Source organism: Quercus suber, unplaced genomic scaffold (genome assembly GCF_002906115.3).
Source record: "Quercus suber isolate HL8 unplaced genomic scaffold, Cork oak 2.0 scaffold_131, whole genome shotgun sequence".
Lineage (NCBI taxonomy): Eukaryota > Viridiplantae > Streptophyta > Magnoliopsida > Fagales > Fagaceae > Quercus > Quercus suber.
The window spans coordinates 909,257-926,323 of NW_027069594.1; the positions used below are offsets into that span (position 1 = coordinate 909,257).

A 17,067-nucleotide genomic window follows, 5' to 3' on the forward strand; every position below is an offset into this window, starting at 1 on the left:
CACATGATTCACGCTAATAAGATTTATGCAAACATGCACTATAATAATTGAGATCTCAAGTTTCCAATTGGTACTTGCATGATCTCTTAATTACTCTTGTGGATTTCATAGGTAGCTCAACTGGTAAAGTTTCTGATAGTTGAATAAGAGATTTAGAAATTAATCTTCGCTTATATCAAAAATCGATTGGCGTTTTGGTCTGATAATAAAGAGTTATTTTTAAGAGTAGATGTAATAAGTTGAAAGCTCTCTCAAAAAAAAAAAAAAACTACTCTCAAAAGTTAAATGTGACACCTTCTCCTCATATTCTTGCATAATTTTATTTATTTATTTATTTTTTTAAAGTATCAGACAATTTTGTAAGATTAATTTCTGATGGCATCTCAAAATTTGAATCTAGGATTCATAATACAAAAGAGAATGCAAACCATATGTCCTTTTTGAGAAACTGTGAGGTATGATTGCACAACATATTGGTTAGGTGAACAGGTGAGATGTTACAATCAGTCCAATAGGTCATTGCGAAAGCAGTTGATGAGCTACTACTACCTAACTAACTTACTCAACTCAAGCAAGCAGTGAAGCAGATCAGGGCAAAGTGCCCGCAGGTAGCAACATGAATAATGAATGTCTCGAATCGGATTCAAATCATTGAACTACCTGTCTTTTCGTCATTTCAATATACACATCAAACCCATATTTTGAAAGGTACATAAAAATTGTCTTGCTCAAATATCAGCACAATAATATATTAATCAAAAGACAAAAAATGTGTTCCTCTACACCATAATTAAGCTGTTTTTGGTTCATAAAAAAAAGAAAAAAAAAAGCTGTTTTTGGGAAATGGGAATTGACCTCACCTGTAACCTATATCAATAAAAAGGCTGTAGAAGTACAACACAACATTTTAGTGTTCACATTTCCTTTTTCACTCTTTGCTATTGTGAATTCTGCAAATAGAACAATAATATTGAGATTGATTATCATCTTGTTTAGCCTCACCTCCTTCAGGTTCCATCTAGCTAATCTATGTTGTCTCCTAAGATTATCTTGTGGATATCTTTTGTAATGTCATACTGTTTAGGATGTTTTTGTGATGCAGTTTCCAAACTCAAATTGGTCTCCCATCCTCAACATGTTTCATAATACAATGCCAAATGAGTCCTAAGCCCATTATACTTACTTGTAGTCTTGTAGGTTGTAGCACACTCCTTTTAACTTATGCATAATTCATGTCTATATATATATATAGTGAGTCCTTTGAATGGGTCGGTTTTACATGCACTTAAATATATAGAGAATTCATTCTCAATTCTATCAGGAAGGAAAGAACTAGGCACAACAAGTGAGCTAGATGACAATTGTCATGAGGCATTGTCGGTATTTCAAAACAGTGAGATGTATATGTCACTAGAGCAAAATTAAGCCTTAAAAGTCATGGTTATTTCTTTGATAAATTTGTTTCTAATAAATAATTATTTTATATATCCGGTATATGTAGTATTTCTCTCACAATATATGGACTCCACAACTGTGTGAGATTCATATGCTGTAAGAGAGATGTTGTATATATTAGATGCAAGAGATATCTACTTATTTCTTATATGACTAATTATAATGGGTTTTTTAAACTCCATATCTTGGACCCAAAAAAAAAAAAAGTTTCCATTTCATTCTTTCTGTGAGAATCAAAAATAGGGAGAGAAAGATTGAGAACACAGAGACGTAGTTTAGCCTAATAGTTGACATCCATGGACTAAAGCTCTTGATGGCTACATATTCATTATACTGAATTATGTATATTACACAATGCACCCAATAGGGGTATTTATAGGAGTCTAAGTCCTAGACTAACTATACACTAAACCATTAATTACTAGACTTATAGTATAAGGAGAATACTTTGCTTGCACACCAAATAGGATTGGGCATGGCCTTAACTTGGATTGGAATTGTTATTGTTATCGCTTTAAAACCTTCCCTTGAGTAAGAAATTTGATCCAAGATCTTACATATGACATCAAGAGATTTTTTTCAAATAGTTTAATTAACACAAATCAAAGCATAACCTATTTTTTCTTGGGTGGAACAACAGCATAAGATGTAGCAGAGATCTTGGCCCTATTGTTGAAGTTGGGCACCCAATGAAAGAACTGGATATCAGCTTAGGCCCAATCACTTTGGATTCCAAATTGAGCTGGGTGAACTAAGGATTGGGTTGGGTCAACCAGATAAGTAACGCAGACTAATATTATCACAAGACCAAACTCACTACTATGCAAGCCCATAAGTCATACCAAATTCATTCTCCCAAGTCCAATTCCCATATCCAAAACACGTGCCAAGTTCAGTAACCATTGGCTCTTATGGTCCGTTTTGTGCCAAAGTCACGCTACACCATCATGAATATTATCCATTCTACATGGACTAGATAAACCATCAGACAGAGCAGCCTGCAAAAAGCCACAGAGTTGCACAGTTTGTGCAGGAACATTTTGTCATCCATGGCACTAGCCATTGCTTCTACTGCATTGTCAAGCCTCCCAACAAGGTCAACATTTTTTTTTCAACTCCAGGCTTAGCATTCAGATAGATTTTATTGCTTGCTTATACATGTACAGTACTTTATCTTCATATATGTTATTTATTTATTTTTTATTGGAAACAGGGAATTGCATAAAAAAATTTCTCTAGGAAAATTCACAACTTGCTTACCTGGGAGGAGGACTAGCCATTTAGATGCAACAAAAGGAGTATCAAGTGTATGTGAACCACTTCCTCCGGATAGGCCATTGTGGTTCCCTGGCAGTTCACCTCCTGAGTGGCTTGATGGCAGGTATCATCACTACTCCCTAAATCTGTATTGGAACTTTCATTGTTAATTTAAATTATAGAGAGAGTGCTATGGCATCATGAAGACATCATTTCTTTCTTTTTATGTTAATTGCAGTCTTCCTGGCGATTTTGGCTTCGACCCACTTGGATTAGGTATGTGTTAGTTTGTATATTGCTCTGCAAAAACACTTTAAAGATAGTTCTAGACTAGACTTGCAGTACTGATATCCTCTTTTGTTGTGATAGGGTCTGATCCAGAGTCACTTAAATGGTTTGCACAAGCGGAGCTAATGCATGGCAGATGGGCAATGCTAGCAGTGGCTGGAATTCTGATTCCAGAATGGCTTGGAAGAATAGGTTTCATCGATAAATTTTCATGGTATGATGCTGGTGCTAGAGAATACTTTACAGACAAAACAACCTTATTTGTGGTGCAATTAGTCTTGATGGGTTGGGTAGAGGGAAGAAGATGGGCTGATATGATAAATCCAGGGTGTGTTGACATTGAACCAAAAGTACCACATAAGAAGAACCCAAAGCCTGATGTTGGTTACCCAGGTGGGCTATGGTTTGACCCCATGATGTGGGGTAGAGGTTCCCCAGAGCCTGTGATGGTGTTGAGGACTAAGGAGATTAAGAATGGGCGTCTTGCTATGCTTGCTTTTGTGGGCTTCTGGTTCCAAGCCATTTATACAGGACAAAGCCCCATTGACAACTTGATGTGTCATGTTGCAGATCCTGGTCACTGCAACATTTTTTCGGTAATGCTCTCTTCTCCAATCACCAAAATGGACCTAGTAATTTATAAATAGAAGACTAATTATTATTGCACACGCTAAGTTATATATTGTCATACACACTCAAGCTGAAATCATGTTTTGAGTTAGAGTGTGTACAACATTGTATAATTATTTTAGTTATAATCATGAAATGGTGAAATCATAATTTTAACAGAAATCGTGTTTTCAATTGTTTTTTGATGGTAACTATTACCACTCTTTGTAAAATTTCAGTGAAATATATATGACTTTGCACTTGATAACAAATATTAATTTCGTACTTGCAGGCTTTCACGTTACGTTGAAGTTTTGAATTTGAGAACCAGTTTATGAAAGACATGCAAAATTTGGTGGCACCAACAGCCGGACAGGCAGGAAGTTCCTCTGTAATTCTTGTAAAATCATCTGCTAGCTGTTTGTTATCAGAAGTGAGAATTAATTGTACATCTCAAGAACAAGAAGCCAAAGAAACATCTGGACTTCGATTTTTTGCTAATAGTTGATTAAATTGTTGTCCATGGACTTGTTATTGTCAACTTGATTAAATGACACTAATCACCTGTTTGTCTAGGCGGTAAAAGAATTAGCATCAAGCTCAATCCAATTTTACCTAAATTAATACTAAAAACTCCACTTTTATTATTTTAGTTAATCTACTATTCACAGACAACTACATCAACCTCAATACTTTATCTCCATTTCATTTAAATATTATTTCTTCTTTATTTATTATATATTTTAAACACTCACGTTTTCCAACTCCTCAATGTTCATATTTTTATAAAAAAGAAAAAAAAATTAATTATTGTAATTTTACATAATTTTGTAATTTCAATGTCTTGTATCACCTTTATTTTTCTATGCAATATCAATGAATATATACAAACAGCATGTCCTCTCTTTATGGAACTAGTTCCAAACTCTATTCAAATAAGTTTTGTGCTTTTGCTCATTTCCTTGCATTGCATCCATGGAAATATTGAGCAATGCCAATACAATGAGACAGTCTTCTTCAACCATGAAATTACCACTCTGCCGTGTCTTCTTAACAAAATACTTACAGACACTTTATATATCAGACTGCCAGAATCACTTCAAAACAAGTAGAGGACCACAGGCACCTGAATTGAAACGCAGCAATTTCATATTAGCATTTAGCGCAAGATGAGAAGAGCAAGCCACTTATGACAAAGTTCAAGTCATCAACACCAACATCATGGGAAGAAAAACTAATGAACAACCACTAACAAATGCTTTAACAAATTGTACTAAACTACTGAACCAGATACATTAAAAAAAAAACACTGACCTTTCTGTTTCAAAACCCAAAAATATGAATACAATTAAATCAAGAAAAATGATAACTTCGAGCAACAAAAATCCCACATGCTCCCACCTGCTGGCATATATATGGCACTCAATCGGGCATCATATACCCATCCATCATCAAGCAAATTTGATGAAAAATTGAATCATAAAGCAAGGAAATTTGGGGAAATTTCAAACCAAATCTACTGTACCTGAAATGGGTTTCGAGAAAAGAATGGTTTATAATTTTAAAGGACTGGAGATAAACGCGGGATAGTTTTACTTGAGTTTTGTTAAAAATTTGCTGTAATGGTATTCTGCACGAGTGCTCTAAATTCTAATCTACCTTCTAAAACTGAAAGTTCGGAATTTGTGCGTTTCCATTGGTTCAGATGAAAGATAGACCTTTTATTCTTGGATAACATATCCACTTGTTATAATTTTAGGAAAAGTTAGTAATGTAACTCTAGGCTGTGTCCACAGTTATTTGTACCAGGTTTAGAAAATGCATGCCAGAGCCCTCTACATTCTATATAGATGGACCGTCCAAATAAAAGGTGAGCTTGAAGAGACATCTCTGCCACTTTCATTAACGAATGAAACTGACTAGGTCAACATAAAATTAAAAATTTGCACATCTCTCTCTCTTCCTCTCAACCCCACACTAAATCTACAGGCCTCAAAAAGCCTCTCTTTCTAGAAGTCCCTAGCTAGCTATTCTTAGGGAGTTTTAACGTAAATCTGGCACTTCCTACCTATTCACCAATTTCCCTCTCATCAATGCAACTCACACCTCACACCCAACATGACACACTTCCCTCCCAAACCCAAACCCAAACTCAAACTCATCAACAGAACCAAAAAAGGAACACCACCAAACAAAAAAAGCTTAGAGAAGAACCACACATTAATCCTCTCTCCTCCGAACAGCGGCTGGTTTCTACTGGGACCTGCCTCATTTCCGGGTCAGCAATGGCCGCTGTTCGTGTTCTACTTTTCTTCCTTCTCCTCCTCCTCCCTCCTCTCTCTTTTTCCTTAGCCGAACATGAGGCTCTTCTCAAACTAAAACAATCCTTCACCCGTGCAGACAGGTTAAGTTCATGGCTTCCTGACTCCTCTCCTTGCTCAGCCAAGTGGGTTGGAATTATTTGCTTTAATGGCACTGTCACAGGCCTTCATCTCACAGGTTTAGACATCTCCGGGACGATAGACATTGAAGCTTTAAATGCACTTCATGGCCTTCGAACTATCAGTTTGGTTAACAACTCCTTCTCAGGTCCAATCCCTGACTTTCACAGGGTTGGTGCTTTGAAGTCTCTCTTATTAACAGGAAACCAGTTCTCTGGTGAAATACCTAAAGATTTCTTTGCCCATATTACTTCTTTGAAGAAATTCTGGATTTCTTATAACCAATTCAATGGTACCATACCTGAATCTGTGACACAACTATCCCATATCCTAGAACTCCACCTTGAGCACAACCATTTTTCAGGACCTATCCCTCCTATGAATATACCTACCTTGAAACAACTCGATTTGTCCAACAACAAGTTGGAAGGTGAAATCCCTGAGAGCTTGTCCATTTTTAGCGTGGACACGTTTAAAGGAAACGAAGGCCTTTGTGGGAAGCCGCTTGGCAAGGTTTGCATGGGCAATAATAAAACTAATAATAATACTAATGTTCCTGATCAAGTACCACCTGAAAAAAAGACCAACAACTTCGTGGTGGTCGTGGTGCTTGGCATTGCAGCGCTTGTTTTTGTCGCATTTGCATTTTTAATCACTAGCAAGCGGCGCAGTGAGGAGGAGGACCACTTTGGTATTCTTGATAGAGAAAAAGTGCCAGACACTGTCTCTGTGGTTGAAGTGCACGTGCCAAGTTCTACTTCTAACCGCAGCAACAGCAGGGCATCAGAGACGAGCCGGAAAGGCAGCTCGAGAAAGGGTTCAACACATGGAAAGAACGGGATGTCTGATCTTGTGATGCTGAATGATGACAGGGGTGCGTTTGGGTTGCAGGATTTGATGAAGGCCGCGGCGGAGGTGTTGGGGAATGGCGGGTTGGGGTCTGCCTATAAGGCTGTGATGGCCACTGGGTTGTCCGTCGTGGTGAAGAGGTTGAGGGAGATGAATAGGTTACAGAGAGAAGGTTTTGATGCCGAGATGAGGCGGTTTGGAAGACTAAGGCACAGGAATATCTTGACGCCTTTGGCTTACCATTTTCGAAGAGAGGAGAAGCTGTTGGTGTCTGAATACATTCCTAAAGGCAGCCTCTTGTATGTCTTACATGGTATGTATTATGACTTTGATCTCCATTGCCATCTTAAGCCTCTTCTCTGCATGCAGGCTCTATTCCTGGAAATTATTTTTATTTGAAATAGATCCAACTTTAGTACCCGTTTGGATATAGCGCCACGTCCAACATCTGCGTTTCACTTTTTTTTTTGAGAATAGTATTTCATGCTTTTTCATTAGTTTTCATGCACGTTCATGGGACTCACAAGTCTCTTTTTCAACAAAATTATCATTAAAAACAAGTCTCATTGCATGTTTTCAGTAAAATAAACTATATTCAAACACATCCTTAAAACATGTTATTGAATTGTGCAGGTGATCGTGGAATTTCTCATGCCGAGCTGAATTGGCCTATTCGTCTGAAGATTATCCAGGGAATGGCGCGTGGAATGGGGTTCCTCCATTCTGAATTTTCTTCTTATGAGTTGCCTCATGGAAATCTCAAGTCCAGCAATGTTCTTCTAGGTGATGATTATGAGCCATTCCTAAGTGACTATGGCTTTCATCCACTAATCAACACACCCAATGCCGTGCAATCAATGTTCGCCTATAAATCCCCTGAATTCGTACAATACCAAGATGTCTCTCCCAAGTCAGATGTTTATTGCCTTGGAATTGTCATTCTTGAAATCCTTACCGGCAAATTCCCCTCTCAATATCTTAGCAATGGCAAGGGTGGGATTGATGTTGTGCAATGGGTTCTAACCTCGATGTATGAAAGGAGAGAGGATGAATTGATCGATCCGGAGCTATTGAGCTATACTAATTCGCGCAATCAGATTTTGCAACTCCTCCGAATTGGGGCTGCTTGCACTGAAAGTAATCCTCAGCAACGGCTCGACATGAGGGAAGCCATTAGGAGGATAGAAGAGGTACAAATTTAAGGCATGCCATGCCGTGACAATGTAATAGTTCAATACATTTTGGCTTAATTTGTTAGGAAAAAGGGGTAGAAGAGGTCGCCAACATCATCTTAAAACCGTGCTTCAACTTCAACGTTCATGACTCAATATTTTGCGAGCTAGCTCTTTCCTTCAAGACTAGAGAGAGCTTTGAAAACCAGTTCTGGTAATGGATCTATATGGTGATAGATTTGTCTTTGGCACTTCATTACTACCCAATGAAAATGTTGTGCATAGCATTTCACATTCTCACATTTTAAACTAGCCAATTAGGGGAAAAAACGCAGATACCAAAAATTTGAAAATGCTAAGCTGGAGCTGTAGTGATTTTTTTTTTTAAAAAAAAACCTTTTGAATAGAGCACGATGTCAACTCCTACAGAGTAATCTTAACATTTTTGTTTTTGGGTGCAATGTGGGTTGGCTTTGTATATTCCTTTCAAAATGCAGGGTGCGTTGTGCTTGCCATTCCTTTAAATGAAAAGTCTTCAGAGACGCTCACTTAATTCTGATGGATTTTGGTGAAGCTAGTTAGTGGTAAGTTGGGGGCATGACTTAAATTTGAAAGATGATAAAATGGTTTCCACAACAGCGTTAATTGCTTCATTATTTGCAGGTTTTTGATCTCCTTTGTTGATAAATCTAGGTACTGCTTTTTTCCTGTTGGACTTTTTGTAAAGTGTCTTAATGAAAATTGCTCATTAAAGTTTCAATCTTTTCAAGAAAGTTTTTTATTTATATTAGACTACAAATACATACACGTCTCTAAGGGTTAGTAGTTCCAAATCTTACTCTATACCATCCTGAAAAGTTGTTGCATTTCGTTGGTAATATCTATGGGAATGCAAAGATGTTCATGACACATCAAGAGTTATCTTATATTTTTTCTTTTAGAAGAAGAAAAGAGAAGTCCTAATTCCAATTCTCCAATCCTATTTCTTTCTTTCAAAACAACGTCTATAAGTGACATTATCAAGCATGGACAATTTAATCCAAGAAACCTTGTTCATGACATGAGCCTGATTAGACAATGAGGGAAGCATTATTACTCAATGTGGCAAACGTTGTTTGAGACCAACACCAAGTACATCAAACACTGACTATGCCGAGAATTGAAGCTTCTTAGACATATTTCGCATGAGAATGTGATTATCTTCAAGGATTTTATGTTGCAGATTCATAGGAGTAGGACATGTATTTGATTTACGAACTTATGGATAGGGAAGTTCGTCCAATCAATCGAAAGTCCTTGTGGCCGCTTTTAAATAATGATCATTACAATTTGCAAATATTTTATATTTTGGGTAAAAATTTGTCTCTCAACTCTCAAGTAGTGGTATGCTTAATTTTTATTCTTTCAGCTGGTTTTTCCAATAGGTTGGTACTAATTTGGTAACCAAATTTGCGTGTCCATTTCTTAGTATGCAAATCGATACCATTTGCTCAAGTTCGCTAGTGTATCTTGACATGTCTAAGAACATGACAGGGTCCCTTCATATGGAAATAGGTCACTTGACAAATCAAACAAACTTGCATAGGTGGTCTTCTTACAAAATTTGATTCCATCTGTGAGATACCAATGCAAGAAGTCAGCAGAAAATACAAGTCTAGTGTTTTTTTCCCCCAATAAAGACTTCATTAGAATACCATAATCAGAAACAACATCAACAACAACATCAACTTGTGTATCAAAGTACTCGTGAAAACCCTTTAATCTAGTTTCCTTGAAGAAGTTTAACCCATTTGACTCTGATAATCTCAAAAGATCAGGTTTGTTTCTATCCATGAGCTAAAATGAATACTCCACTGACTTCTAGAAACAGCTTTCATGAAGCTCTAAGTTTAGTTTTGTGTGCTGAAAGATGACACGATTACCATGCAACTAAGAGTCCAAATGGCAATAGGAAATACATTATTCTGAGGTATAGTTTCAAATTTTCACAGTCGAGCACCATGAAAATTGCCCTTAGTTACCTGATCCTGGCTATTTGCAAGCTTATTAGCACTCAATTCAAAAATTCCCATTTGTTGCATAAGCCTAGCAAGGGGAGTCTTCCCCATGAGCCCCCAATTAAATAGGTGTAGATTTGATGACTCACTTCAAGAACAAGAAGCAAGGCAAAGGAAATCAAGTCAAGATTCCACCCTCACCCTATCAAAGACCAAAAAAACTTGGTGGTAAGTTACATGCCGATGTCAAGTTAGTTGAAATTGTCTTTTAAAAATAGGATTTCAGTTAAAATTGTGACACCGTTTCACAGTTATAACTGAAATTGCATTTTCAAAACATAATTTCAGAGTGGAAGTGTTCTTAGGTATACAATAAGGAGCGTGTAACAAGATTTATCCATAATCTTGCCTCTCCTTTATTTAAGGCTACATTTGGTTTGAGTGAAAATAGAGAAGATGGAAAATGAAGGAGAGAAAATATGAGAGATTTGAGTAATGCTAGAGATACGAGTTTTTTTATAAACTGTTGATGTGATGAGTGGTTATTGATAAATGAAAATGTAATGTTAGTGGTGAGCTTAGATGAAAACTAGTAAAAAACTGGTTACAACAACCGTTTGTAAAATAATTTGTGATTGTAGCATTACTTGAGAGATTTTGAGTGAAAATAGTATTTGATTGGAGTAATTTTGGGGAGAGAAAATGGTGGAGCCCAACTGTTTTCTCATTTCGAGCCCACCATTTTTCAGCCCCCAAATTAGAGAAAAAAATGGGAAGGAGAAGTGGTTCGGTGAAAATGACTTATCTATTTTTTTTTTTTTTTTTTTTAAAATATATATATAAATAATTTTTTTTTTTCAAGGATCTTTGCTACTCTTATTGATAATCATATCATATTAATGTCCAAATTTGCACATAGAAATAGAACACAATGAGTATGGAGCAATTCAACTACAACTCAACATTTAGCATCAAAATTACTGAGCCTATAACAAACTTACAATTCATTAACACACACACGCGCATTCACACACAGAGAAATTTCTTATATATTATGCAAAACCTAATGAAAATTAAGCAATCCAATTGTCTGAAAAATATATCAAATTCCAAAATTAATGAAACCCATTAAAAAAAAACCAACAAATTCCCCGGAAAAGCTGTTTTCTTTTTAAGTTTCCACGGAAAACAAACAGAAAATAAAGAGAGTAAATACAGATAGTTTCTTGGTGGCCGAAGTGGAAGAGATCATAGATTCCATCCACATATACTCTAACCGGTCGCTCCTCCATTCCCCCCTCTCTCTCTCTCTAGAAGAAGATAAATGAAAGTTGTGTAATGTGAGTAATTGTTTTACACGTTAAAACTTTTTTTTTTTTTTGGCTCCTTAACCATTTTACGTTGAACCATTTTTGCTTTTAATTTTTGCTTTATAAAATATTAATATAAAAAAGTTATGTAATAGAGGCATGAGATTAAGTTTATGCAAATTCTATTTTCTATCATTCTACTTTTTCACGTTTTAACCAGAGACACAAATGAGAGAAATTAAAATTTCTTCTATCTCTCCACTTTTCTATTTCTTTCTCATTTTCTATCCTCTCATCTTCAACAACCGAGCCATCTGTCAAACAAAAAGCTAATGTTATAACAACTTGCTATAGCCTAGCACAAGCCTCAATTAAGCTTTGCCAGGAGAGCCAAATTCCTTGCCTTGTTGATTGAATCCCCTATCCCCTCATTTTTAGGTAGTTAATAAGTTTATTTGATTCCACATGATGCATTTTACAATACTCCTCACTAAATCTCTTTAAAATTAAATAATTATTTCATGCATGTGACATATCATCCGACATAAATATCTATTAGTGACACTTATTGTTACTTCTTTGTATTCTTTCCAGCTATGCAAAGTACAATGTATATAGAGAATATTGTAGTCAGATACGTGATAGCTCCTTTTTTTTTTTTTTTTTTGGATAGGATACGTGATAGCATTTTGTTAGCTTTGAAAGTATACATAGTCAAAAAGTAGTTAAGCCTTTTGTTTATAACTGGTAAAATTTGTAGATGTCCATTTGTTGGCACCCAAAAATTGAAGGAATAGTTCAAGCTAGAGAACTAAAACATGGGCCTCGCATGAACTTGAAGGACCGATGGCCCATAATGATGTTCTTGCAAAACATGTAGGGGAGCTAAATAAAATGGGGCCGAAACCTAAAGATAAAAGAAAGAAGAGCGAAAGGGCCATGAATTGACATCCATGGTTAACACCTAGGCCGCACAATATATTTGGAAATTGGAACCAAACATCACAATTAATCGATTATCATGACCACTGCTTGGAACATTTTTCAAATAAGAAATACCTTTCATTTCCTTACATAAAATAAAAGGCCCATAATAGTGGTGGATGGACCATTAAGTCTAAAAGCCCAATTTTGATACTAATTTGAAGCCAAATTGTGATCATGGTAGTCTTGCACGATGATTATAAGCATCCTCTTAGGAAGTCTACTGTAGGCTCTGTGGCTATTGCCATTAACTAGGTGATTAGGTAAAACAAAGAGAACCTTACCGACCATAAGGGTCTTGATTGACTTGGGTGGTATTACTAGGCATTTGTTGGAGGATTGCCCAACATTGGCTTGACTATAACTTAGATTAAAATTAAAATAATAAAAAAGTGTAATAGTATAATGTAAACAAATAATTGTCCAAAAAATGATAAATTGCCCGTTAGGCTAATTTCCCAAACATATTAATTATGTGATCAATTTTGAAACATTTTTGTTATGTGACCATTTTTAGAACTCAAGTTCTATAAAGAAAATCATTTGTTAATATATATTTTTAAGTTTCTAGTGAAACTCGAGTTTCAGAAACTTGAATTTTTCACATAATAAAAATGTTTTAAAATCAACCACGTAACTAATATATTTAGAAAATTAACTAACGGTAAAAAAAAAAAAAAAAGCATAATAAAGGAATTTAAAAATTGGTGAAATATGTGTTATCTCATCTATTGAAGAGTCTAATATAGGCATCCAACAATTATGAGGACTAAATTTTTTCTTTGTTTCGGTGCTAATATTTTTTAGAAAATAAGTCATTTTTCAAAAGTATTTTCTATAAAACTATATTATTTTCCTATATTTGGTAGCAACTTTTTTTTTTTTTTTTGGTTGTTGTTGGGTTGAAAAACCAAATTAGGAACAGCCTGGGACTTTACTCATAAAACTCAATGAACATCAAATAAGACTAAATGGGCAATATCCTTAGAGAGGTCTTCCAACCACACTTGCAGCCCCGTACAACATTTAGCCTTTTTTGCTAGAGCATCAGCCACAATTTTGTTTGGTAACAACCTTAAATGAGTTAAATTTTTTTTTAACCTCTCCTTATATAGCTTGCTGTGAGATAAAGTTGTTTTCCAAAAAAAAAAAAAAGGTGGATAACAATCTCTAAAATTAAGCCATACTTTTTACGTTGACCAAAAATAGTTTTCCATTCACTAATTTTTTTTTTATGCTATCAAATACTAAAAAATACATAAAACTATATTTACATAAAATTTTTCATCGAAACAAACAAGTGAGAAAATGTATTTTTCCTCTCCTCTCTATCTCTCAAAAGAACTAAAGAAGTCAATTGAAGGGAAGAAAAGGTAAAAAATGGGAGTATGTTGATTAAAAATAATTTTCCATTGACTATTTTTTTTTATACTATTAAATTCTAGAAAATACGAAAAACTATTTTTATTCAAGATTTTCTATTGAAACAGGTGAAAAAATTTATTTGCCAAAACTTTCCTCTTGGCAGAGCCCTATGACACTTGGCACCACCACACACTACAACGTGGAACCTCAAAATCTCCTCTCAAACAATTATTTATATTATATTATATTATATATTTGTACTTTAACGAATATTAACAAACAATCCTAAACCCTTCTCTTCTTCTCTTCCCCTTTGTTCTCTTTAGTAGTTACCGGAAATGTACCGAACGGCGACGAAGCGTCTGCTCCTCCTCCGTGCACCTTCCGGTAGCAATATCAATATCAAAGCCCGTCTCCGTTTCCCTTTTCTTCTTCCTCATCATCAAAATATTGATAATAACACTTGTCGTTTCTCCTCCACTTCTGAAATTCCTCAATCATCGCCTAACCAAACCTTTAATCCAAACCCAAATCAACACTCTACGAGTAATCATTCTGACCCCACGTCAACCTCAACGGCCGAGGAAGCTGGACCCCAAGAGACTCAGAGGAAACGGCGGTACGTCGAGTACCAGGACGAGCAAGCTCGAGTGCTTCAAGCCTCGCTTCCCCACGTGGTACGTACTACACTCTTTTTTATTTATGCCCACAATGTGTTTGATAAATTGTCAAAGAGAACACCAATGAACTTTTGCTAAGACTGAAGAATAATGCCCATTTTGTAATTGCAGGTGCGGTTGGGATGGACTGAGGCGGCTATGATTGCTGGTGCCAGGGCAGTTGGTGTTTCTCCTTCTATCATTGGTTCTTTCCCAAGGAAAGAAGCCGCACTCGTCGAGGTACTTTTCTTCAGCGGTTTAGCATCAATTTAACTTCTGTTTTTCCAACTCAATTATATTCAGTATGCTAGCAATTGGGTCATGTTCACTATTGTTTTTAAGTCCCTGAATTTTGTGATAGTGTATAAAATTTTGATTTTTTCCCCCCAATTCAGCACATTTTGATAAATTATCAACTGTTTCAAAAGCTTAAGTTGATAGAACATAGCGAGTATAATGACATACTTAACATTCTAACACATTTTGATAATGGGGCTTTGTTCCCCCCAAATGTTTTTGGTAATTTTTTAGCTCAAATGTCATTTAAGCAAGGTTGTGGCTTTTTAAGACCCATTGGGTGTATATGAAACTTTTTAATTAAAAAGAATGTTGGTAATAATATAACACTATGATTTGTGAGTGAATTTGATTTAGGTCGATTGAGTTAGTCATCATTGTTGACATGATTTGTCTTGCACAGCTAGTGTGTTTCTGGCAGTAGTTAAAAAGGGAGGGATTTCAATTCAGGTGGCTTTTTGATGGGTTTCGGTGATTTAAAACTTTTGTGCGCTACTTTTGCAGATTGTCGTCTAACCATCTACTTTAGTATTGACTTGCTAACGATAATCTCTTTTGAGGTCGGAATCTGATATTACTAATTGATCTGTGGTTGCATTTTGTTAAAACTGTTTTTGGGGTCTAGTGCCATACTCTTTTTGCAGTGTAACACATGCTTAGTGATGCACTTCGGTTTAGCCTACAAAACTTACTTTCCTTTCTATGTGTGTATTGAGCTGGTGGTATTTTTTTCACTTTTCAGTTTTTCATGGATGATTGCTTGCAAAGGCTCATTGATAGAATTGACTCTGGAGAGGACTTAAAAAGCATGATACCTAGTGATCACATCTCCAAGCTCATTAGGTTTCGCCTGGAAATGCAAGCTCCATACATCTCAAAATGGCCTCAAGCTCTTAGCATCCAGGTATTATCCTCTGCAGCCAATCGTCTTGTTAAAGCTATGACTTGCATTCATAAATCTGAACCACGGAAAATATCTGTTATCAATTTTTTCTGCAGGCACAACCATTGAATGTTCCAACAAGTTTTAAGCAGAGGGCAATGCTTATAGATGAGATCTGGCATGCTGTCGGTGATGAGGCCTCTGATATTGATTGGTATGTAAGGCGTACTGTCCTTGGGGGAATATACTCAACAACCGAGATATACATGCTGACTGATAGTTCCCCAGGTTTATGTTCTTTACTTTGGTCTTCAAACTTAGACTCTTTTTTTAAATTAAAAAAAAAAAAAAAAAAGAAGATGATTGCTACAATGCTTGTCCGCCTTGATCAAATTGTGGGTAACCAAAACAATGATGATGCAAAAAGAGGGGGGGGGGAGGAGGGAATTTTTCATATGGTATGAACCCTTTTTGAATTCTTGCATTGTGCAGTGTCGGTGAAAACAGACTTTTTTTTAGTGCCATGGTGAATGCATACCATAAATAACATTTTACTCACTTGCTTGACATTTTCTTACAGATTTTCGTGATACATGGTCTTTCTTGAATGGTCGTGTGAAAGATGCTTTTGATCTGAAGAAGACCATCCAAGAGGTATTTTCTCTTGCTTCCTTTCTTGTTTTGAATTCTTATATTTTTCTCAATTATGACCATTTGGGAATGTTGGCATTGTACAAAACTCTTCATTGCGGTGAGTTTTTTGCAGGCTCAGTATTTTGCAGAAGCTGTTGGTGCTGGAATGGGGAGCTCTTTGCAAGGATTTGTTAAGAGAGCTTTTCGAGGATGAATGCTAGATGGTTTAGAAGAAATCTATGAAAAGCATCAGGCACTAAGTCACTTGGGGAAGGTCTCAAGATTGAAGTGTACTTTTTTCACCTGATTGCCACTGATGAAGGATTGTTAGTTGGAAGATATGCTGTGTTGCTACTACTTTGGATGGTCCTACGAATTATCTTCAATGGTTTATTTTTCCAAATTCTTTGTTGATTGGCACAAAGCCTTTAGAGGCTGGAATTTGAAGAACATTTAAATCTATTACCGTTAAAATTTGATTTCCTGTGGTGGATTTCTCCACAGTTCTGTAAATAACGGTAGTATGTTATCCTATCTGGCATTAGAGAAGGTAGAAATAAAAGTGAGAGAGTTCATGGATAACTATTTCAATATTGTTCACAGTCGCACAATTACCATTTATACGTGGAAGATAGTTTGTTTGTTTGTTTATTTATTTATTTATTTATTTTTTTATGACACGCTTGCATTTACATAATATATGTCTATATATTGTATTTCAAAAAGCATGTGTTACAATGATGAATGATGTAAGATGTACTATAAGGTAAATTTTGGTTGATTCGGGTTTGATCATGTGTGCGACGTGTGGCATTGACCTTGCATTAAAAAAAAAAAAAATATCCTTCAATTCCAATACGAATATGCA

At 35.8% G+C, this 17,067-nt stretch overlaps 3 protein-coding genes across 3 annotated transcripts; all 3 read left to right on the top strand.

Annotated features, from left to right (window-relative positions):
• Positions 1–1,993: 1,993 nt before the first annotated feature.
• LOC112009133 (photosystem I chlorophyll a/b-binding protein 6, chloroplastic) lies at positions 1,994–4,110 on the top strand. The gene is made up of 5 exons (XM_024041475.2): positions 1,994–2,551; positions 2,669–2,836; positions 2,951–2,988; positions 3,082–3,596; positions 3,902–4,110. The coding sequence occupies exons 1-5, from the start codon at positions 2,505–2,507 to the stop codon at positions 3,917–3,919; spliced, it is 786 nt and encodes a 261-aa protein (XP_023897243.1). The 5' UTR covers positions 1,994–2,504; the 3' UTR covers positions 3,920–4,110.
• Positions 4,111–5,857: 1,747 nt separating this feature from the next.
• Positions 5,858–8,532, top strand: LOC112038913 (pollen receptor-like kinase 3). Its single transcript, XM_024071750.2, has 2 exons — positions 5,858–7,212; positions 7,533–8,532. The coding sequence occupies exons 1-2, from the start codon at positions 5,895–5,897 to the stop codon at positions 8,099–8,101; spliced, it is 1,887 nt and encodes a 628-aa protein (XP_023927518.2). The 5' UTR covers positions 5,858–5,894; the 3' UTR covers positions 8,102–8,532.
• Positions 8,533–13,988: 5,456 nt separating this feature from the next.
• On the top strand, positions 13,989–16,790 carry LOC112009706 (uncharacterized). Its single transcript, XM_024042031.2, has 6 exons — positions 13,989–14,404; positions 14,519–14,626; positions 15,426–15,587; positions 15,683–15,854; positions 16,147–16,220; positions 16,333–16,790. The coding sequence occupies exons 1-6, from the start codon at positions 14,066–14,068 to the stop codon at positions 16,411–16,413; spliced, it is 936 nt and encodes a 311-aa protein (XP_023897799.1). The 5' UTR covers positions 13,989–14,065; the 3' UTR covers positions 16,414–16,790.
• The last annotated feature ends 277 nt before the right edge of the window (positions 16,791–17,067 follow it).